This window comes from Monodelphis domestica, chromosome 4 (assembly GCF_027887165.1).
Source record: "Monodelphis domestica isolate mMonDom1 chromosome 4, mMonDom1.pri, whole genome shotgun sequence".
Lineage (NCBI taxonomy): Eukaryota > Metazoa > Chordata > Mammalia > Didelphimorphia > Didelphidae > Monodelphis > Monodelphis domestica.
The window spans coordinates 3521863-3546750 of NC_077230.1; the positions used below are offsets into that span (position 1 = coordinate 3521863).

General features: G+C 41.1%; 1 protein-coding gene across 2 annotated transcripts; it reads right to left on the reverse strand.

Annotated features, from left to right (window-relative positions):
• Positions 1-1545: 1545 nt before the first annotated feature.
• On the reverse strand, positions 1546-24826 carry GET1 (guided entry of tail-anchored proteins factor 1). 2 transcript variants are annotated; one of them, XR_008918271.1, is made up of 6 exons: positions 24195-24485; positions 16944-17109; positions 16005-16072; positions 5428-5594; positions 3550-3664; positions 2296-2378 (listed from the first exon to the last, which is right to left on the reverse strand). XR_008918271.1 is itself a non-coding variant. In XM_001371000.4 (5 exons), the coding sequence occupies exons 1-5, from the start codon at positions 24294-24296 to the stop codon at positions 2305-2307; spliced, it is 525 nt and encodes a 174-aa protein (XP_001371037.1). In that variant the 5' UTR covers positions 24297-24826; the 3' UTR covers positions 1546-2304. The 2 variants fall into 2 exon arrangements, 1 of the variants encoding a protein (XP_001371037.1); XM_001371000.4 differs by lacking the exon at positions 5428-5594 and having other exon boundaries at positions 1546-2378; positions 24195-24826.
• Positions 24827-24888: the final 62 nt, after the last annotated feature.

The following is a 24888-nucleotide window of genomic DNA, read 5'->3' on the forward strand; positions in this document are numbered from 1 at the left end:
CCATAGGTTCAATTCTCTGTGTAGATGATTCCCAAATCTAGTCAGCCCTCATCTCTCTCCTGAGTTCCAGTCCAGATTTAAATTCTCAGCCTTTATATTCAACCTTAGAATTTGAGAGAAACACACAAATGTCTTTTCCCCCAATTTATATATTCACACTTACTTAGGTTGGGGGCTGGTAGTAAACCACATCTAATCAGGTCTTTGCCTGGATAAAAACATTTATTGTTAATAGTAGATATCTCTTTGACATCTAATTTCATCAACTGATGCTAAAGTAACACCTGCCAAGTTCCTGAGGAGAAAACAGGGCATCAACTGCCTCTGTGTATATCTCAAGCAGGATATCCCCATGACGTACAAACAAAAAAAGGAACCTACTCGCTGTCTTTCCTCCAAAGTCCTCCCACCTCCCTTAGACTTCTAGTCTAGTCAGGCTTGCAACCTCAGTGCTACCCTTGACTCTTCCCCCTTCCTAACCTCATAGATCCAACTTGTTGCCAAATTTTGCTCCTACGTTCATCTCTCTCCTGTATGGCCCCTTGTCTCCATTCATACAGCTACCGCCATATTTCAGGACTTCACCAGCTCTCAACTAGACTATCACAATCATCTTCTAATTGCCTCGGCTACAGTCTAAGCTCCATTTGGCTGCAAAAGTGATCTTTCTAAAGCACAGTCTGAACATGTCATGGAACCTCCCCAACCCTCCGTCCCTCATCCTTTCCTTACCCAATCAATGCGTTCCAGTGGCTTTCTATTCTTCCAAGATCAAATCTAAACTCCATTTGGCATTCAAAGCTCCCAATAACCAGGCATTTCTGGCCTTCTTATACTTCCTTCCCCATCACATACTCGACAATCCATCTTTGTATACTGTGACCTATAGTTCACTGAGCAGGACATTATCTCCCACCTCCAAGTCTTTGCACTGCCTGAATATGATACCTTCACCTCCTACTCTTGGTGGTCCTGGTCACCTCAGATGTTCGTATCTTCCTCTCTCAAATTACCTTCCTGTATATACCTTATATATACCTAATTAGTTTCATGTAGTATCCTCCATTAGAATATGAGGTCCTTAAACACAGGGAGTGTTTTTTGGTTTCCTTTGTATCCTTAGCCCCTAACACAGTCCCTGGAATGTGGTAACAATAAAACTGTATTGACTCACAATTCAAAACTAAGAGTACTTTAGTTCTGTAAAATAAGCTAGGCTTGGTGCTCAGAACAACTGGGTTCAGGTCCCAACTCCAACATTTATCAACAAGTTTTAATCTGTCTTATTTTTCTCATTTGTAAAAAGAGGAAAATAATATTTGTACCATATCATAGGGTTACAGTAAAAAAAGTTCTCCGTAAATGATATGATCCCACATAAAGACAAGACAGATACCTACAGCGACTTAACAAAATAGACAAACGTTGGTTAAGTGTAAACGACTATAAACCTTTGAAGAAAGCTTTTCACTAAGCCAATAATACAGGCTTTACACAATGTCCTTTTTGTAGAAAAAGTCCAACTGGAAACGAATAACAATTTAATCAGATCTCAAGTAACTTTTTAATAGAACAAGGCTATTTCATGAGCATAAATATTAAATTCAGACTAAATGTAATTATTAACATAAGTTTCAAAAAGGTTTCACACACAAAAGCAATTCAGGCACAAAACAACAAATGGCAAACATTTATAAAAATGAAAAAAACCTAATAGTTTTTAACAGTGGGCTAGAGTTACAGCTAATCTATAGTGTTTACATCTTGGAGAAAAGACAGATAAGCAAAGATTTAACACTAACAACTCTCTCAACAGAAAGTGGAGTTTTGTTAATAATAAGAATTGCTTTGGACATTAATGAATACATTTTGTAGGACCAGATTAAAAAAATAAATTTCATGGTTTAGTACTGGTATTATGAAGATTTATCTGCTTTATTACCAAATGAAAATTTAAAATAATGCTTTATAGTGCTTTTGTGGCAATTTAAAGCATCTACTTTTCTGACAGTAGTAGCAAATAAAAAATCTCTTCTAAATCACATAAATATCTCATAAATGCCACCATGACCCTGTACATTTCTCACTAAGCAAAACAAACTACCACTGTACTTACTGATGTGTATGAATATTCAGAAAAAAAACTTTTTTGGTTCAATTACAACAGTTATAAACAATTTTTTCTTAGCCATGGTACACCTAAATTCCAGCAAAGGCTATGTTTTAAAGGAAATCATTTAAAACATTTTAAATTCTAATACTGGAAAAGTGATTTAAAGTCCTGGAGTTTAGTCATTTTTCTTTTCAGCTAAAAGGGTGGAGCATGATAGCCACAACTTTGTTGCAGACGACAAGCCAACAAGTAATTCCAACACCACCTGAAAAATGATAAAAAAAAAAACAAACCTATATATAATATGATGATAATTTTGTACATATCACTACTATATTTATAAGTCCCTTGGAACAGAACAAATTTTCCAGGGAAAGAATATAGTTCAGTATCCTTGAATTATTTATTTTTATACAATTAAATGTCTGCATTCCTAAATATTGTAAAAAACAAACAAAAAAACCCTTCAAAACTTGTTTCTGCATCTTTGTGTTGCATTAGCTAATCTGAGTTAGCCATTCCACAATTCTAATTAGCCAAACTGAGAAAGAAAAAAAGCAAGAAAAATAAAAGAAAATATGCTTCAATCTGCACTGAGTTCATTTGGAATTGCCAGGGATCATTGTGCTGATCAGATTTGGACACAGTTCCAAATTACTTTCCAGAATGATTAAACTAGTTCAAAGTCCCACCAAAAGTATTTCAATGGGCCTATTTTCCCACATCTCTACCAGTATTTATCATTTTCCTTGAATGTCCATTAGCCAACCTGATGGGTGTAATGTGATATTGTTTTAATCAGTTACTTTAATTTGTACTTCTCTAATTATCAGTGGTTTTGATTTTTTTAATATATTAACTTTGATTTCTTCTGAAAACTGTCCGTTCACATCCTTTGACCATTTATTAATTGGGGAATGGCTTTTATTTTTATAAATTTGTCTCAATTCCCTATGTATACATGAGAAATGAGACCTATAGTTGGAGAAATTTCCTGTAAAATATTTTCCCAGTTTCCTTATAATTTTGGCTACATTGTTTTTTGTTTATGCAAACCTTTTTTATTTAAAGTAATCAAAACGATCCATTTTACTTCCTATAATCCTCTCTATCTTTTATTTGGCCATCAAATCTTCCCTTATATATTGACATAACAAGAAATTTTTTCCTTGTTCCCCTAATTTGCTTTTATTAGCCAGTCAAATCACGCGGCTATTTTGATATTTTCTTCAAACACAGTGTGAAATGTTGATCTATACCTAGTTTCTCCTGAACTGTTTTCTAGTTTTCGTTAAACAGCAAGTTTTAGCCCTCTGGGTTTGTGAAACACCAGGTTACTCTAGTTCATTATTTCTGTCTCCTGTGTGCCTGATCCATTCCACTGATGAACTCCTCTGTTCCTTATCCAATATCAGACTATTTACCAAAGGTCTTACCTGCTACTCCAGTAGGAAATGCCACTAAGCGTTCTAATGGAGTTATCCATTTACTTGGTAGCACAGTCACAGGATCAGAATAATACTTCCAAATAAGTGAAATCATCAATAAAGCCTAGAAGAAACATTCTGATAAGTGAAATACATCATTAATTTAGGATTGACGAACAGGTTTTATTAGTATAATTAGCATTATTATACCCTATACATAAATATACTATATATAAAATAGTATAATTGGTATCATAAAGTATGATTACAAACAGACAGAAAAGCTAACCATACACATAAGTCATGTACCCCTCTATGAAACCTACTTGGCTGTATCACATGCCAGGATTCCTACCTATAATTGGTATGGAGCCCCAAACAACTAAAGCCTCTTGTTCACTTTTTGGACTTGGTCTCTATACATTTTTTAGCAGATGACATTTTTTCCTCTCAAATTTAGACAATATACTCTTTGAAAAGGTAAAGGAAACAGTCAAACTCTCTCCCCCAAACTCTCCTCACATAATTATATACTGAGAGTAACAATCAAGAGTCTAATTTGACTTCCTTGAATGTGCTGAACTGCCAAGATCAAGTATCTTACATTTCCCTCTAGAAAACTTTAATAGCCCAACGCTCTGAGAACAGTAACTTGGTTGGCATAAACTTTATAAACCCTCTAAATTTCATCTTATCCTATTTGGTCCAATGGTCTACCCTGTCACAGAGGTATCCACTATATTATGCTGTTTTAGTTGCGTTTTACATTCCTTGTAAAATGGAAACCAAATGTGAGGAAAATCAATAATTCTTACTGTAGACAATATTAATAATTTTTTAAAAATTTCTTTATTATGGAATCAATGCAGGCAGTAGAACTAAAGAGGTACCAGACACTAAACCTGCTTGTATGAATTGCTTCAGAATGAAAAGGAAGAAGTCGTCACAAAAAGAAATTTATTCACTAAACAAGGAAATAGAAGTCTTAATGGTAAATTGTAGGAAGAATTATCTACTACCTCCTTTTAGTTATTTCAGGGTTGGAAGAAAAGGAAAAATAATATCTCAGTCTCTTCCTCTATGCTGGTTAGACTAGTTTTCCCTCAAAACTTGATTGGTTAAGGCTCAGGATGTACCCATAAATTCCTGTTTACTGAGAAAAAAAGCAGTCCCAAAAAGGAGCTCCTTAGTACTTGGCTGACAGAAAATGATGGCTTCATGGCTCAAATAGAGAACTGAGCCAAATGTATATTAATACAAAATGTACCTCAAAAGATAGATGAAGAAATTAAAACTACCTATAGTCATATGAGGAAATGCTCCCAATGACTATTAATCAGAGAAATGCAGATTAAAACAGTTCTGAAATACCGCATCACACCTATCAGAGCCACTAATATGACCAAAAAAGAAAATGATAAATACTAGATGGGATATAGTGTAAAAATTAAAATTAATATACAATAACTCCCAATATTGCATTTTATATGATTAATTGATCATCACTAGAAGTAACCAAATAAAACCGTGTGCCCATGGCTAATTTACCTGCTCAAACAGCCCGCTCCACCAACGTCCCGACCCAGGAAGCAAAGAGAGCTAGCCAGGGAAGGCGGCCCTATTTATCCCCTGTCTACATCAGCCTGTAATGACAGGAAGTCAGTGGGCTCCTGGGAAATGTAGTTCAAAGGCACAGGATTTCCAGTTACACAATAGGAAACCTGGGACACAACTGGACCGTTGACAGAACTGTGAACTGATACAGCTATTCTGCAGAGTAACAGGGAGCCATATTAACCATCTAAAACTATGCAGACCCTCTGACCAAGCAATAGCACTCCTGAGTCTGTATCCCAAAGAGCCCAGAGAGAAGATGAAAGGACCTACTTGGGCAACAATATTCTGGGCAGGCTTTTTTGTAGTGGCAAAGAGTTGGAAACGGAGGTATCCATCAATGGGGGAATGGCTGAACGAGAGTACGTCATTGTACTAGCGCGATGCTTTGGCATCATAAGAAACGATGAGCGGGATGAGTTCAGAAAAACCTGAAAAGACTTACGAGAAGCGATGGAAAGTGAAGTGAGCAGAACGAGAACAGCGAATGCGAACAGAAACACTGTATGACGAGCAACCGTGAAGGGCTGGACTATTATCAGCAAACCAAGAATCCAAGATAACCCCAGGAGACTCATGATAAAAAAGCTCTCGGGCACAGCTAAAGAAGGACTGTGGGAATCTGAAGGCAGAGCGAAGCACGACAGTCTTCCCTCATTTCCTTCATGAGATGTTTTTATTATCTACGGGACACGTGTTGTCTTCAGTCATGATGTGAGAAGTGTGGAAACCTGTATTGCCTGAAAACACGGATAGGCCCTATACCAGACTGCTAACCCCGGGGAAGGCAGGGAGGATCCGAATCACAAAATGTCAGAAACAACTGTCAAAAATTGTTTCTACATGCAGTTGAAAAAAAAGAAAATTCAATTAAAACAACAAAATGATGGGCCACTCAGGAAAGGAAATCGACAGCACACGCCCCTCTTTCAGAACGTTTACATTTTCCCATCCTGTTTCCTTTTTTGTTTTCTCGTCTCCCCTTCGCATCACAGACCGTCACCGCTTAAAAGAAAGCTTAGAGAGCACCTAGTCGAAGGGATCTTAACCTGGAGGTCATGAATGACTTTCTTAAAATGTTGATAACCAGAACAATATTATTACTTTTATCTGTAATCTGATAGATTTCATTTTGTGAATTAAAAAAATCATTCTAAGTAGTGCCATTGGGGGTCAAAGGTCCATGGCACACAAAAATGATCAAGAACCCCTAATTAAGTAATGATCAAGTTTCTATTATATGCCATTCACTATGCTGTGTGTGGGGGATACAAGGAAAACAAAAGCAGTTCCTTCCCTCAAAGAGTTCACAATCCAAGGAGAAGGGAAGAGAAAATATGCAGACAACTAAGTACAAAGAAGATACAAGAATAAGCTGGAGGTAATCTCAGAGTAAAGATGATACCATTGAAAAAGACCAGAAAAGGATTCTTATAAAGAATGGGATTCAAGTGAGACTTGGGAAGGAAGCCAGGGAAAGCAGGAAGCAGACAGGAAGGAGGAGAGCATGGGGGACAGCCCATGAGGGGAAATGCGCAGAGTGGGGAAGCAGAGGGTCTCACTGGAGGCTCACCGAAGAGTTCAATGTCCCTGCCTTGTAGAATCTATTGGGGGGGGGGGGGTAGGAAAGGGCCAGAGATGGGGAAGGCAGCAGGAGCCACTGAAGGGTGCCCAATGGGGGAGGGGAAAGGGACATGGTCAGATCTTTGGGAAGATCCCTTGGATAGCCACGTGGGAGACTGGAGCAGGAACCTGAAGTAGGGATGCCAAAGAGAGCTCTGGTGCCGTCGTTCATAAAGTCCAACTCTTCATTTTAAAGGTGATAAAATGGGGGCCCTGAGAAGTTATTTGCCTAATGGTGTATACAGGGTAAGCAGCAAAGCCGGGAGTCCTAACCAAGTCTCATGACTCCAATTCCACATAACCCTACACAGATGGAAGTAAAATGGTATCAGGCTTTAAGACAGAAGGGCCACCGCTGCTGCTATATTCAGCCAGTAGGGGTACACGGGTTTCCCCTTTACTTGCCTGACTACGGTTTAGCTGAACTAAAACTGGAATGTTTTCAAAGCTCTTACCAAGAGCGTAAGGAAGAGAAAACAAAAGAGAGCAACTCCGGGAGCAGAATTCTTACTTATTCGACAAGTTTTTATTAAATGGCTGTTTACAGGAGAGCACTCGAGCCTATTCGACTTGGCACTGCAAAAACAAGGAAAGAAACAATCTGATGGGAAGAACAGGAACCATGAAGAATGCCCAGGACAAGTTTTACAACTTTATTTCGTTCAAAAGATGTTGGTTTCTGTAGGTTTAGTTTGTATCCTGCAACTTGGCTAAATTGTTCATTCGATCATTCAACCAGCTTTTCAGTTGATTATTTCTACACACATCATCATTTTGTTTTCTCGTTGTCTACTTCCGTTACTTCCATTTCTTCTGCTTGTATCATTTCTATAGCCAGCAATTCTACTACAACATGCAATAATAGTGTTGAGAATAGACAGCCTTGCTTACTCCTAATCTTACGGGTAAGGCTTCAAGTCTATGCCAATGATAGCTAATCCTTTCTTTTGGTTTTAGATAGATACTCCTTGTCATTTCAAGAATAATTACATAGATTCCTATGGTTTATAACATTGTTTTTAACCCTCATCTTCCATCTTAGAATCAATCCTATATATGGGTTCCAAGGCAGAAGAGTGGTAAGGGCTGGGCAATGGGGGGGTTAAATGACTTGCCCAGGGTCACCCAGCTGGGAAGTGTCTGAGGCCAGATTTGAACCTAGCACCTCCCGTCTCTAGGCCTGGCTCACAATCCACTAAGCCACCCAGGTGCCCCCAGTTTCTAGCATTTTTAATAGGAATGAATATTGTATTTTGTCAAAAACTTTTTCTGCACCTAATGAGATAATCATGATTTCTATTAGTTTTGTTATTAATATAGACAATTATACGGATACTTTTCCTAATGAGGTTGAACCTGCCCTACCTTCCTGATATAAATCCCACCTGGTGACAGTATATAATCTGAATATATTGTACCATATTGATGTAATCTCCTTGTTAGTATTTTACTTAACATTTTTATAGATATAGAAATTTATAGTTTTCTTTCTGTTTTTGTTCCTCCTGGTTTAGATATCAGCACCAAATTTATGTCATAAAAGGAATTTGGTAGACCTCTTTCCTTACCTATTTTTTTCAAATGAATTATACAGTACTGAATTTAATTTCACATGTAAATTGATCTGATCCTAGGGATTTTTTCTTAGGCAATCAATTGATGATCAATTTCTTTTTCTAAGATAGGGTTACTTAAGAATTCTATTTCCTCTTCTGTCAATCTGAATAGTTTATATTTTTGTAGTTCACTTAGACTAACAGTTTTGACATACAATTGAGCAAAATAACTCCTACTAATTTCATCTTCATTGGTAGTGCATTCACTCTTTGTATTTTTGAAACTAGTAACCCATGGTTAAATATATTATCGTCTTTTTTCTTTTTTTACAAAAAACAAACAAAAAAACACAACTCCTGGTTTTATTACTTCAATGGTTTTCTAACTTTCAATTTTATTAAACTCTTATTTCGTTTTTTCAGAATTTCCATAGTTGAATTTTTAATTTCCAGTGCTTTTTTAGTTGCATACCCAACTCATCAAACTGCTCTTTTTCTTTTTAATGAGCATACAACGATATAAATTTTTCCGAAATTCTGGAATTGTTTCATTATTGTCATTTTCTTTATGAATTTACGGATTATTTCTAAGAATTGTTCTTTGATACATTCATTCTTTAGGATTAGATTATTTGTTTTCCAATTAATTTAATCTATGCTTCCATGGACTTTTTTTTTTTATTATTGCCTTATGGCCTGAAAAGGATGCATTTAACATTCCTGCTTTTCTGCACTTGTGAGGTTTTTGTATCCTAATACATGGTCAATTTTTGTGAAGGTGCCATGTCCAGCTAGGAAAAGGATATACTCCTTTCAGTTCCCACTCAGTTTTCTTCTGAGGTCAATCATATCTAACTTCTCTAAGATTCTATTCATCTCCTTGATTTCTTTCTGATTTATGATTAGATTTTATGTAACTTTGAGAGGAAAAAGTTGAAGTCTCCTGCTAGCATAGTTTTACTATTTCCTCCTGATACATTTAAAACTGTTCTTTTAAGAATCTGGATACTATGCAATTAGGTACATATATCTTTGTATTGCTATTACTTTATTGTTTACAGTTCCTTTTAGCAAGATGAGGTCTGTTTTTACTTTTGCTTTTACTGAAATTATGATCACTAGCCCAACTTTTTAAAAATTAAGCTAAAGCATAATAGATTCTGCTCCAGCTCCTTATTTTAACTCTGTGCATGTCCTTCTGTTTCAAATTTCTTGTAAATCTTGTAAAATTGGATTCTTGTTTCTAAACCATTTTATCTGCTTGTTTTGTATACAAGTTCACTACACTGACATCCACAATTATGATTACTAACTACATCTCACCTCATACTATTTTCTTCTGTTTATTCTTCTCTCTTTTTATCCTGAGCCTCCTTAAAATCTGTTTTGCTTCTGACCGCTGCCTTCTTTATCTTTCCTCTTTTTTATTATCACTTCCTCCTTTATTTTATCCCCTTCCTCTCCTATTTCTTTGTTAGGTAAAATAGGTATCGAATATCAATTGAGAATGTATATATATATATATATTTTCCCTATTTGAACCAATTTAGACGTGAATACGGTTTAAGCATTGAAAGCCCCACCATTTTCTCCTCCAATATAAAAACTCTTCCTTGCGCACCTCTTTTACAGAAGTAATTTTCCTTATTCTTCCTTTCTCTTCCCTCTTCTAGGGTATTCCTTTTTTGTCTCTCCATTTTTTAATATCATTCCAACATAATTCAGTCCTGCACCCTTTTTCTAGATAGAATTCTTCTAGCTGCCCTAATAATTAAAAAGTTCTTAGAAGAAACATGCAACATCTTCCCATAGAGTAAACAGTTTAACCTTATTGAGACTCTTTAAGTCAAATTTTCTATTCAGCTCTGGACTTTTTACCATGAATGCTTATTTTTGGTTGTAATCCCAGCTCTTTTGCCTTACAGAATATCATATTCCAAGTCCTCTGCTCCTTTAATGTAGTCACTGTTAATTTTGTGTGATCCTAAAGGTGACTCCATCATATTTGAATGGTTTCTTTCTGACTGCTTGAACATTTTCTTTGACTTGGAAGCCCTGAAATTTGACTACACTATTCCTGGGATTTTTTATTTTGGGATCTCTTTCAGGTGGTGATCAGTGGATTTTTTTTTTCTATTTTAGCCTTTAATTTAAAGTTATGTGCAGTTTCCCCTTGACAATTTGTTGAAACATGATGTCTAGACTCCTTTAATTATGGCTTTCTAGCAATCCAATAATTCTTAAATTATCTCTCCTCAATCTATTTTCTAGGTCAATTGTTTTTCTGATGAGATATTTCACATTTTATTCTACTCTTTCATTCAACTTTGTTTTATTGCTTTTTCATGTCTCATAATCATTAGCTTCCACTTGTCCAAATCTTATTTTAAAGAAATTATTTTCTTCAATAAGCTTTTGTATTACTTTTTCCATTTGATCAATTCTGCTTTTTAAGAAGTTATTTTCTTCAGTATTTTTGGTGCCACTTTAATCAAGCTTTTAATTCTTTTCATAATTTTCTTCCTTTGCTGTCATTTCTTTACATAATTTTTCCTCTTCAATAAGAATTTCCTCTTCAAATAAGAATCAAATTCTTATTTGATTTGTAAAATCACATTTTTAGCACTTTCAGGAATTCTTATTGGGCTTGTGTCCAATTAATATTTTTTCTTTGAGGCTTTGCTTGCAGCTATTTTGACTTCACTGTCTTCTGAGTCAATGTCTTGATTTTCCCTGTCACCACTGTAACTTTTTATCAACAAATCCTTTTTAAAAATTTTCATCTTTTGCTCATTTTTCCACCTTATTTCTCGATTTATGTCTTTATGTTTATATTGGGCTGTGTTCTCATTGGGGGGAGAAGAGAGGCAGTGTCTGAAGCTTCAGACTTTTTGTTCTGCTATTTTCAGAGCTAGTTCTAGGGTTTTAAAATTTTCGCCTCTTCTAAAATGGTATGATCTAGGGAGAAACGTGATTACTGCTCTCTTGGTCTCCACTCTGGTCCATATGTAGGAATGGTCCCTGATCTCTTGGGAATGCAATCAAAACTGCTCCTCAGGGGGCAGCTGGGTGGCTCAGTGGATTGAGAGTCAGGCCTAGAGACAGGAGGTCCTAGGTTCAAATCTGGCCTTAAGCACTTCCCAGCTATGTGGCCCTGGGCAAGTCACTTGACCCCCATTGCCTAGCCCTACCCACTCTTCTACCTTAGAACCAATACCTACTATTCATTCTGAGATGGAAGGTGAGGATTTAAAAAAAAAAAACTGCTCCTCAGGGCTCCTTCTCACTTAGACCCAGAAATGATACTGCTCTTTAGGGCTTCCACTCCCTCTTGACTAAAAGTGTAACTCCCTGTCTTTGAATAGAGTTGCCCAATAGCATCTTGGTCCTATGTCCAATGTTAGCACAAGGGTCCCCTGTAGTCTCTTTCTGACCAGCTGCTAAGTCCTCTTACCATCTCTGGCTTAGAAAATCCCCAGGCTGCTGTTACTTCCAGTACCGTCACATAGTTCCACCACTGGTATTTCATCTCCATGGGCTGTGGGCCAGCCTCCATCCCTATGTCACCAGTTTCTCTTTCCCAACTCCCAAATTGCCGTGAGCTAGAAATGCGTTTCACTCTGACCTTTTCCTGGCTTTGCCACTCCATAATATAATTTTAGGTGTTATTTTAATGTTCTTTGGAGGGAAATTTTGGGAGGGTCAGCTGAGCTCTTTCTCTACTCTGCCATCTTAGTTCTGCCCTTAAAAGACAGTCAACTAAGATTTCAAGTAAGAAATGACACCTGAGGATAAGTCTCAAAGACTGTCTGCCTTTTGATCCAAACTGCTGGGTTTGTACCCCAAAGAGATAATAAGGAAAAAGACTTGTACAAGAATATTCAAAACTGCGCTCTTTGTGGTGGCCAAAAATTGGAAAATGAGGGGATGCCCTTCCATTGGGGAATGGCTGAACAAATTGTGATATCTGTTGGTGATGGAATACTATTGTGCTCAAAGGAATGATGAACTGGAGGGACTCCATGTGAACTAGAACTGATGGACAGGGAAAGGAGCAGAACCAGGAGAATGTTGTACACAGAGACTGATACACTGTGGTACAATCCAACGTAATGGACGTCTCCATTAGTGGCAATGCAATAACCCAGGACAATCCTGAGGGACTTATGAGAAAGAACACTATCCACATCCAGAGAAAGAACTGTGGGAGCGGAAATGCAGAAGAAAAACAACAGCTTGATCACATGGGTTGATGGGGATATGATTGGGGATGTAGACTCCAAGCGATCACCCTAGTGCAAATATTAATAATATGGAAATAAGTCTTTGATCAAATAAAAGTTTTCAATTAAAAAAAGAATAAATAGGTCAATAGAGCTAGAATGTACAATGTATAAAGAAAAGAAATATAAAATACTTCTAGAAAGGTAGACTGGAATCAGAGTGTGAAAAGTTTTAAGTGAGTTCATTATAGTTTTAAAAGATAATAATGAGCCATTAAAGATTCTTGAACAGGGCAGTAACAACAAAACAATGATTTAGAAGGATTAGTTAGCAGATTAATGGAGGCCAGAACTGATGAAAAAGCCTGAGACAGGGATACTAATTAGGAAATTAGTACAGTAGTCCAGGAAAGAGGTGCTGGAGGTATTGAATTAGGATGGTAGCTGTGAAGATTGGATTAGGCTCTCCCCTCATTGTGACAATGAAGGTACTTAGCTCTTCCTTAATTGTGAAGATTAAATTGTAATCCCCTGTCTGTTTTTAGATTTAATCCCCAAAGTGTAAGCACAGTACTTAAAGTTGAGTATAGAGATCTGTCTATTTTTAGATTGTAATCCCCATAAGTGTAAACACAGTACTTAAAAGTTAAGTATTGAGATCTACCCATTTTGGGATTTAACCAAAAAAGGTAGGAACACCCATAGCACACACTGAGTGGGAGGTCCTTGACCCACATGTGAAAGAGTGGGTGACGAATCAGAATTGACTGACTGCCTTCTGGGTGGTCCTAGAGCAGAGCATTGGCTGATTGGTAGATGTAAAGATTAAGGGAAGTGATGCAAGAAAGGTCTTCAAAGAAGAAAGTAACAACTGCCTGAATGCAGTTCGACTTAGAACTCTCACTTGGAGTGGAACCTCCTGTGAGAGAGTTCTGCTGGAGTTCTACTGGCAGTTCTACTGGAATGGAGAATTTTCTTCATTCAGAAGAGTGCAGGGGGCAGCTGTGTAACTCAGTGGATGGAGAGACCAGGCCTAGAGACAGGAGGTCCTGGGTTCAAATCTGGCCTCAGACACTTCCCAGTTGTGTGACCCTGGGCAAGTCATTTAACCCCCACTGCCTAGCTCTTACCACTCTTCTGCCTTGGAGCCAATACACGGTATTGATTCCAAGATGGAAGATAAAGGTTTAAAAAAAAAGAAGAAGAAGAAGAAGAAGAAGAGTGCTGACTGGACCTGTTTCCTGGTGACCCCTTTTCCTTGACTTTCTGGTGAGTGCAAAGGCTAACTCCCTTTCTCTTGACCTTTCTGGAGACACCAGCCTCTAGAGAAGCCCATCATCTTGAGACTCTTTTCCCTTGGATAGGGCCTCTGAACTCCTGCCTGGCTCGGAGGAGGCCGGAGCAGCTATCTCTCTCTTTTCCTTCTCTTCCTCTCTTCCTTAATATCTTCCCTGTTTATTGTAAATAAAATACCATAAATTCCATTTATTTATTTTATTTTATTTAGCAATAAAATCCCTGGTGACCAACTAAAATATTGTTCAGTCCAACCATAAATTTAACATAGCTATATGCCTGGAGAGGAAGGAAACGAAAACAAGATGTACCATGGAAGGAGAATCCACAAGAATTGCATATGAATGAATATAAAGAATGAGGTGTTATCAAGAATGACACTAAGGCTGAGAACCTAAGAAACTGGACCGTTAGTGGTGCCCTTAATATAGGATGTCCCAGAGGACATATATTATCCTATATTATAAAGGTATTAAAAATACCTTTAAGTGACTAAGATTTAAACTGCACAATAACCTCTGGAATATACTACCAAAAGGAGTGGTTTCCAGGAGAGATGGGGTGGGGGTGATGGTGGGGGGGGGGGGAGGCAATGGGGGAGAAGGTAGCATGTTGCATTAAATATGTCCCACGTAGTTGGTAACGTGGGACTAGAACTAGAAGAGCGATTGGGCTCTCTAGGTAAGGACTTGGAAGTTATTTGCTTATAACAAATGAAGCCCAAAGAGCCGATGTGTGTAGAGAAAGAAGGGGGCCTCAAGGCAAAGTCCTCGAAAGGAAATGGGTGGAACCAGATGATGATACGGAAAGAGCAGTGAGCCGAGTCGAAGAACCAAAAACGATGCGTCATGAAAGCTGGGAGGAGGGCGAGGGCCATCCAAACATCAAGGATGCCGTCCGCAGAGCAGTCAAGGCTCCAAACGAAGAAAAGAACGCTGGGTCGTGCGCTGAAGAAATCACCAGCAATCTGACCTCGGCGACGTCCTGGCTGTGTGAGCCGCAACTGCCTGGCCCGGTCTTAGAAGTGAGACCAAGCCAGAAGGCGAGGGTTCTGTTTGCTGGACGGTCACGTTGAACGCCGTCTCAGTCCAGTGGCGCAGGTTTCCCTCGTTCGGCCCCCGTTCCTCCCTGGGGCTGGCGCTGGCCAAGAACGGCGCCGCTGTCACTCTCCCCGACCCTCTTGCCCGGACGTGGCACTTCTAGAAACAATTCCCCAGCTGGTCAGTGGCCCTCCTGCACTTCCCCGCAGGCACCACCAGGCCCTGCAGCTGCTGCGGCCATCATCGAAGGGGATTGTTCCTTTTTCTGTATTGTGGTCCGGGCACAAGGTGGATGCCTTCGGGCATTCTCTGTAGATTTGGTCTCTGCAGGGTCTACTCTGACCCACGTCTCTGTCCTCCTGGGCCCGCGTGTGGATGCTGCCTCAGACACTGTAAGCGGCCGAGCCTAACCTGGATAAGGCTCCGCCGAGTGGCGCTCCCTCCCAGGAGCAAGACGAGACGGAAGACGACCCACGGAAGGCGCATCGCAGACTTGAAAGGGCCACAGCCAGCCGCGTCGCGCCCCGCTAGCCCCCGAGGCCTGCTCCCTCGCTGAGACTCTCCCCGTCCGAGCCTCACCTCGCACAAAGAGCTCACACACGGACGCCGGCTCTGCTCCAAGGCGGGAGCTCCTCTAGTTACCCGCACGGCGAAGGCCGGCGAAGGCCCTCGAGTTCCCTTTACAGACGACTCATCGGCAGCCCGCAGAGCCTCAACTAACTCGCCAAAGCAGTCGGAGCTCGCTCGACGCTGGCCGAGTCACAAAGTAACTGCCCGAGTATTCAGCTAGGAAAGGCCAGCAGCAGGACGGCTGCAGGTCCCGACTCTCCCGTCACCCTACAGGCCGCCCACGTCACCAGCCGCAGGAAAAGCACAAAGGCCACACACAGCTAAGTGGTCGCTCTTCCCCAGGGAAGGCGGGGAGGCAGGACGTGCGCGCGCACACACACGCGCACACACACACGCACACACACACGCACGCACGCACACACACACACACACGAGTGCACACACACGAGTGCACACACACGCGCACACACAGATGGGGCCTTCCCATTAACAACAGCACATCTCCAAAGATTACAAATTAAATAATCCCAAAGAACGCTTACCTGCAATATGTAGAAAACGATGTTTATGACCCATTTAATTTTGGCTAATTGGGCTGTTCGTGCTTTTACTGGAAGGGAAAAAATAATGACGACAATTAGATGGAAATGGGCTTCTTTCTTTTTTTTTAAACCCTTATGCTCTGCCTTACAAATACACAGTACGGGTTCTAAGGCAGAAGAGTGGTCAGGGCTAAGCAATGGGGGTCAAGTGACTTGTCCAGGGTCCCACAGCTGGGAAGTGTCTGAGGCCAGACTTGAAATGAGGACTTCCCATCTCTAGGCCTGGCTCTCAATCCACTCAGCCACCCAGCTGCCTCCTAAGTTTTTTTTCAATTTAACAACGAATTTTAAAACACAGAATTATCACTTACCCCACCCTCCTTAACAATAAATTTCATCAAATGAGACTTCATAAAATCCTTCAATGTATGAAGATATTACTCCAAATTTATTTTCTCATCCGTAGGTAGAAAGGCAGTTTGTTATAAGCTCGAAGCAGAAAACTTACTTAAGAACAGTTATCATAAAACCTCATTTAACCTCATGATAACGAAGCAAATCTGTACAATGTTGCCTCTATTTTGGTGGCAAAAATTTATCTTCAGGTATCTTTCCTGAAGGTATAGAAGCCTCTAATAATGTATCATGAGACTTTCGATCTGGATGAAGTCATTTTATCCAGCTGATTCTTTGCTGAAATAAAAAATTCCCTCAGCTCTAGAATAACTTGGGATATTCCTCTTAGTGTCATGACTACTGTTTTTAGTTGAGTTATTTTCCTTTTTAAATTTTCTAGTATAAAAAATGACTATCCAGGAAAATATATTTACAATCATTCTAGAAATTTTCACATGGAATTGATACTAAATGAAAAACTGCATAAAAGTTATCAATCTAAATTTTCTATAAACAAGTTGCAAACAACAAGACACTATATACCGTGAGTTTTAAGCTTATCAGTCATTTTATTAATCTTTCGTTCCAGTCTGGCATATCTGGCAAATTCATCCATCATGCTAATAGCTGAGAGATCTTGTTTCATGGTTTGTATTTCTGCTCTCATCTGGGACTCTTGGTCTACATCCTTTTGTAGCAGCTTGGATATCTGACCAAAAAAAGCAAATATTTAGTGCTATTCAATCAAAAATCATTATTACTAGCATTCTCTTATTAACCAATTTTTTCTTATTTAACTTGTATCATAATTGTCAGAGAAAGAATTGGGTAGAAGTGATTTTTTGTTTTGAATTCAAAAATATATATACTAAAAATCAAAAAAGAGCCATGGCAACCGAACTTTGAGGAAAACTAAAGAACTGTTGACAACCACAACGTATAGAAAATTGGTGAAATATTTGTTTCTAGGGCCTTTTTAAAAATAAATATTGCTGCCTCTTTTTTTATTTCATGCATTTCCCATAATGCACCTCTACTCTTGAATCTTCTCTTTTAACAAAAGAAAAAAATTCACCAAAACCTACATGCAGCACCTAACGGTTATAGAACATATACTGCACTGTATCCAATTGTCCTTCCTCTACCCACATACCTTATCACCAAGAGGAGAAGCTTGTTTCATTGGTTTCTAGTTTTGTCACCATAATCAATCAGAAGTTAAGCTGCTTTTCAGTATTTTCATTTACATTATTATAGTCATTAAGTATACTCTTCCCCAAGGTCTACCTACCCACAAAGGTAGGTGTGAACCTACAAAGGTTCAACCAACTGTTTGTTTTTCTAAATTCCCCAAATTTGCCATTTTAAAACACAATGATGTTAGGCTGCATTTATGTATCACTATTTGCTTGGCCACTCCCCAACGGATGGGCACCCACTTTATTTCTAGTTTTTTACTAGCACGAAAAATGGCGCCATGAACATTTTGGTTTTTTAGTCCATCAGTCACGTCAGGTATTTCTTGACCCCGTTTGGAGTTTTCTTGACAAAAATTCTGGAGTGGCTTGCCATTTCCTTTCGCAGCTCATTGTACAGATGAGGAAACTGAGGCTAAAAGGTTTTCTTGACCTAGAGTGACCTGAACTCGGGTCCTCCTGACTTCTAGCACACCTCTCTATCCAATAGGGCTCTTCTCATGGATAAGGAAACTAGGCCTTCCTCTTTCTTTCCCAAGGTTTGTGCCCTGTAGGGGATCAAAGTCAAGCGATTTTTCTTTAAAAACAGATTCATAACCCCACGAATAGGGCTCTCATCTTCCAAACATGCCCACCTAGCCCTCAATCCGCCTCCGAAGCAGCCCAGACCTCCCAGGGTCATCCACTGTCAATGCCTGCTCCATACTGAACTACTTTCTATCCTCTCCAACCTCTCGTCTCAGCCCTTCCCTTTGCTTCGTCACTTCAGCCCTGCTCCTTCGGCCACCTCCATCTCATTTCCCATCGCCTTTCCTCCCCCACAGCCCTCGGCCCTTGCTGTCAGTCGCCCACAAGTGCTCCACTGCCCCGGCCACGAATCCCCATCGCCACCTCTCTCTTCGGGCCTGGCAAACCTTAGCCCTCCCACCCCCCCAGCCCTCACTTCCTTCCCAGATGACCAACCCCCCTTCACTGGCTACTCCCACTTTGGCCACCTGGGCGTCTCGCCCTCTGTGCAACGGAAGATCTCTGTCGTGCTGCTAAAGGAGGAAGTCCCGCCGCCCGGGCGCACCAGCTTCTGTTGCAGCATCCCAATGGGGCTGTCCCTGTAGGAGGAGGCACTTCTCATTACCGCCCGTTCATCTTCCCTTCCCTCCTCAAACCTCCTGGCTCTGAAAGTCTGGCTTCAAATTATGGCCATTTGCCAAGACGGTCCCCTCTCTTCCTCCTCATCTCCCGTCACTCAGGGACTCTGCACTGATTCCTCCATCACTCCTCTCACACGGAAAGGTGCTCCTTCTGTCGCCCTCTGCCGATAGCCATACCTCCATCTTCCCCATGAAGAAAGCCGTCTCGGATACCTCTTTTCCCTTTCATAGCTAAATTCCTTTATTTTATTTTTTAACTCTTACCTTCCATCTTGGAGTCAATCCTGTGTATTGGCTCCAAGGCAGAAGAGGGGTCAGGGCTAGGCCATGGGGGTCAAGTGACTTGCCCAGGGTCACCCAGCTGGGAAGGGTCTGAGGCCAGATTGGAACCCAGGACCTCCATCTCTAGGCCTGGCTCTCCATCCTCTGAGCCACCCAGCTGCCCCCTAAATTCCTTTAGAAAGCCATTAACCATCAGTGCCTCCATTTCTTTTCCCTCTCTGAAGTCTGGCTTCTGGCCTCTCTCCAATGGTAGCCGTGATCACTTGGTTCAGCCCAATCTAAAGCCTTTTTGAATCCTTCTCCTTCTTGAGCTCCGCAGCACGGCCCTGATGCTAGCCCTCTTCTCTCCCACGCCTTGTTCTCTCTAGCTTGGGGCACTCCTCTCTCGGGCTCTCTGTCTGGATCACAGCCACTAACCCGGCACTCCAGAGTCGGTCCTGGGCCGCCGCCTCCTCTCCTCTCTATCTTTCTCTTGCTGCTCCCACCAGCGCTGGCAGATTCAATCATTCAGTATCATTTCTGGGATGATCTCAGGTGGATCCAGCTCTAACCTCTAGGCTACCCTCCTGACTCACCTCTCCCACAAATTCACATCTCTCCAACGTGTCAGAAACTGTCCCTCCAGGCTCCCCCCTTCTAACCTTTCCTCCCTGTGCAGGGCACCACGATTCTCCTGGTCACGCACTAACAAGGGTGGCACCCTACTTGACTCCCCAAGTTGAGGCCAACGCCGTCCTAGCTCCTTTCACGACATCCCCCAGCTTTTCCCCTCTGGTCCTCGCCACATCGAGCCTGAAACCGAGGGGCTCCCCATTTCCCCAGAGCTGGCCCTCTCGTAGTCTTCTTATGCCTTCCTCTCCTACGCCGCTGGCCTCCTCGCCATTGCCAGACCACACGCCGCGTGTCCTGACGGTGGGTGTTTGTCTACTATGCCTACAATTCTTTCCATTCTCACCCGTCTCCTTCCAGGCCTGGCTTCCTTCAAGCCTCAGCTAAAACTCCATATCGGATAAGGAATCTTCCCGAGGCACTTAATGCTGTCGCCTTCTCTGCGTGTCCAATTTATTAAGACAGGTGTCCATGGGAATCGTTATTACACCGTGTCTCCCTCATTAGTCTGGAAGCCCCTTGGGAGCAAGGACTGGGGTTTTTTCCCTTCCTCACAAATATCCCCATATACAGACAACTGGGGACACAACTATCCCCAGAACTTAGCGTAGTACCTCACACACAGTAGGTACTTAATTCGCAGTCAAATATAGTAAATGTAGTTCAGAAAAAAAGGCAGTTTTTCTGGCTCGTGGTCTAACTGCATACACTAGCCAATTTTCCAATGCACTTGAGTGTAAAGTAAAGCTACTTTTAATAAATTTGAAAAATTAAAACCTGTTTCAACTAACAAAAGTATTTAATTCTAAAAACCAAAACAAAGACCTTTTCTCCATGCTTAGGAAAAAGTCCAACATTTGCCAAGATCATAGTTAATATTTATGGGCCTTAACAATAACTGTCTTAGTTCCCCATTGGATAACTGATCAAAATTCAACATGCATTTATTTATTTGTTATGTATGTGCATTCCCTCTTATACTAGGATTGAGGTATAAAAAGGCCAAAATAAGAAAACCAAACACAAGATATATACATTTCCCAGGTCAGTTTTGAAGGAAGCAAGGGATTGTAACAGGTACAAGGCAGCAAATGCGGTCCAAGAGGAGAAAAAGCGGGTAGGTCAGTTGGACCAGAGTATACTTCATAAAAATTTTAAAAAGTTAACCTGTGTTATTCCAAAAAAGGCAGGCTGGAGTCATGTTGTAAAGGATTTTTGAAGCTAAACAGAAAAACATTTTCTCAGCGTGGCCCGATGGAGTCACTTGAATTCCTTAAGCATCAATGAAATGGTCAGACCTGGTATCCTAGCTGTCATGAGCAGAAGAACCTCCTCCTCAAGGGAAAGGAGCCATCTTGAGAAAGGGCACAGACCGGGCCAAGGATACAATAAAGTCTTCCAAAGAATCAAAACTACCAATGACTACAGTCAGTCCTTAGCATTTCCATATTCAACTTCCACAACTTCAAGCATCCTTAGAATCTGATGGGTAAGCTCCTGTTCATTTCCCCGTCTGCAGGAACTTTTGTAGACACTTCACTGGTCTGGTCCACCCTACCACTATCAAGAGCTCCCTATATATACGGTCATGGCAGAGTTTCATGTTTTGCCTTTAATACTCAAGTTTTGTGTGGCAAGTATGCCCCCCAAAACATAGTATAAGTCTCCTCGGCTCTAAGCCCAAGAACGCAAAGTCAGGGACGTGGCTTAGTGAGAAAATAAAGGTTAGATAAAGTTTAGGCCAAGAATGTCCACAGCCACTGTCAGCCCTAAGTTTGGTGTTAACAAATCAACAATTCATAGCCACAAAAAGGAGGAAAACATAGTCTACAATGCTGTGGAGGTAAGAGTTGGGTTAAAACAAGTTTTCGTTTTAAGAATTTTTTTTGCTATATACTATTTGAAGTACTACCTGCATAATAAAAAGGAAGTATTATCTGAAATCAATGTTTCTTTTAAATGTATATGTTAACCCAAAAGGTCACAGAATTCTAGGGAACTGCTAGTGAGAAAAGTGTTTTGAATGCATCAATTTTACTTTGTATACTTCATTTTATGGGTTATTTCATTGTTATTATTAGGATAATATTATCAGAATTAATGCTTTTTATACAGAATTGCATGCAGAAAAGAATATTTTCACAGCCATTTCTAGTAAAAGATTACACCCCCTCCCCCATTTCCCATCGGTTTAATGTATTCATCTTTCATGCTATTTTTTAAGACTGTTATCCTGGAAAAAGCTGAGGATTGGCTGTATATGAAAGATTGTTTAAATTACTGTTTAATAAGAAAACTACAATTAAAACAATTCTGGGTCTTGGTACCATACCACCCAGCAAATCAGCAAAAGTCACAAAAGATAGAAATAGTCCATGTTGGAGAGCAGACACCATCGGTGGAACTATAAAATGGTCAAGTAATTCTGTAAAAGAATTGTTCACACTGTTTGCGTCACAGTTCTTACACTGGGTATAAACCCAAAAGATGTCCAAGACATAAAGGTAGATGCCACATATACTAAAATACCCATGAGAGGACTTTTTGTGGAAGCCAAAAACTGTAAACAAGTGGGCTTCCATGGACGAGGGAACGGGTGTACAAGCTATAAAGTCCATGAATATCATATGCTATTATTATGCTCCAAGAAACAAACATGAGGAATTCAGAAAAATACAAGACCTGTTGGGTGAGCTGATGCAGGAGGAACTGGGGCCAGAACAATATAAGCATTTTCTACAATCTAGTTTAAAGAACACTAAAAAGAAACCAAACGTTGAGGGATTTTAATGACTCATTTTGGTCATAAAACAAAACAAAAGAGGAATTTCACCTTCCTCCTTTCTATCAAGAGGTGAGAAACTACCAGTTCAAGATGTGCATGCTTTCAAGAGGACCACTTAGTTCTGCCAGTGGTTTTCTTTGTTTAAGGAAGGAGTAACGGTTTGAAAGTTGGGCACATAGAGAATAAAAACAAAAAGCATTTACAAAATAGCTGTTAAAAAAGGCATTTACACAATGTATTTAATGATCCATTTAGTTCTAGAGATTCAATTCAATAAGCTCTGGATAAAAACAAAACAAAACAACCAGTTCATAGCCAGGAGGAGCTTATTGTCCCACGGATGTCCTACTGATACGAGGCCCCAAAAGTTTAGTAAACTAGTCATCTGCCAACTTCTCCATGTTAATGGTCCAGAAATCACCCCAAACTCTCAACATGTTCAAAATGGAACTCATTCCCCTTAAATGTACCTCCTTCAAACTTCCCAGTTTTTAGGGGTGCCACTACCCTAAGAGTGAGTTATCCTCAACTGTTCACTCTCCCCCAAAAATCCAATGAGCTGTCAAGGATTGTTGATACACTGTCACATTTCTCACATCCAGCTCCATTTCTCCACTTCCCATAGCCAGCACTCTAATTCAGGCACTCTTAACTTTATGACAAGAGTCCCAACCCATCTCCCTTTTCCTTGATTTGAGTTTCTCTTTTCAAGAAATCTTTCAACGCTGCCAAAATAATCTTCCTAAAGCCAACAGGTCTACCTAAATCTCTCTCCTCAAAAACATCAATAGAGGGAAGTGAGGTGCCAGGTCTAGAAACAGGAGGTCCTGGGTTCAAATTCTCAGATACTTCCTAGATGTGTGTCCTTGGGTAAGTCACTTAGCCCCCATTGCCTAGCCCTTACTGCTCTTCCGCCATAGAACCAATACACAGCATTGATTCTAGGATGAAATGTAAGGGTTTGGTTTTTTTTATTCATCAGTAATTTTGTGTCGCCTCTAGGATAAAATACCAACTCCTTAGTGTAACATTAAAAGTTCTTCATACTTTGGTTCCAACTTGTATTTTAAAATTCTTTTGCTGGGTTCAAATCTGGCCTCAGACTTACTAGCTGTGATCCCTGACAAGTTACTTCACCTCGGTTTCCCCATCTTTAAAATGGGGGTAATGATAGTACCTCCCTCCCAGGGATGCTGTGAGGATCAAATGAAATCACTGTAAAGTTAGCACAGTGCCTAGTACCTACTTGTTCTCTCCTACATTATTCGCATTCACGCTCTCTCCTAACCTGGCATTCCTTCGACTCTGCCCTTTCCTCAAATTTCCTGACGCTCCCCGCCATCCCCACCCCTCCTCAAAGTCCACAGCGGATGCCACCTCCTTCCTCGGGGTACCTTCCCCGGCGGAAGTTACTGTCGTCTCCCCAAATGACACTCGGTTTACCTCGATGTGTCTGGCGGTGAGCAGAGCGCAAGCACCTTGAAACCACGCTGTTGGCTTTGGGCTCTTTTTTGCACATCATAAAGATCTAATAAATGCTCGCTGAACCGAAAGGAAACCCGGTTTCCCGCGGCCGCTGGTTCCTAAGGAGACCCAGAGGGAGAGGACAGCAGGCCGGCCGAGTAAATCACGGATGCCCAAGTAACTGCAGCTGCAATCTTTGGGGGATTCGGGCCTAAATGGGGGTGGGGGAGAGAAGAGAGGGAGCCCCACAACGGCTCCGGGCGGGCGGGCGGCCGTCTGGCGTCAAAGGGAAGGAAGGGCAGCTACTTACGACAGAAGAGAAGGAGGGGAGGAGAAGCTTAAGGAGATTACACAGAAACACAGAGCTAAGTACGAGGAGCCAAACGCATCCCTCTCTCTTCTCTAAAGTCATCTTCGAAAGACTCCTGAACGTCCTGCAAGGAAATCTGCCCAGGATTCCTCGCGCTGAAGAGCGCCTGCGCAATCGTGCTTCATGATCGGCGTGCCGCGGCTAAGCGTTCCCACTTTACCCCCGCCCCCGCCTGCGGACTTCAGTCAGAGTATAGCTCCTCCTCCCGTTATAGAGGATGCCGCGTAGGCCAGTGCAGCTGAGGATATACCTCCCAAACGGTCTTTTCACATCTTGGGGGACGGCAGGAGGAGGCGAAAGGCAGAAACAAATCTTTGTTCTTTAATTTGCTTTCCCCCCGCTTTTTAAAAACAAGTTAAAAACCGCTACTAGAAGCGTTCAGGCTTCGTCCTCACCAGAGAGGGAAAAGGCCAGCTAAAACATCAGGCTTTCTAGCTGACTCTAGGATCTGGCCAGGCACCCGGGGTGGGCGGGTGGGGGCAATATTACGTACAACGAGTCGGCGAATAGCGGCTGTTGGGGGTGAGAATTTAAGCCCGGAACGAAATCAAGGCACGTGGCTGACCTCCGCCAATGAGGGTGGAGACCGCGCCGGCACCTCGGCTTCGAGGAGACCGAGAGAAGGAGCAACTGT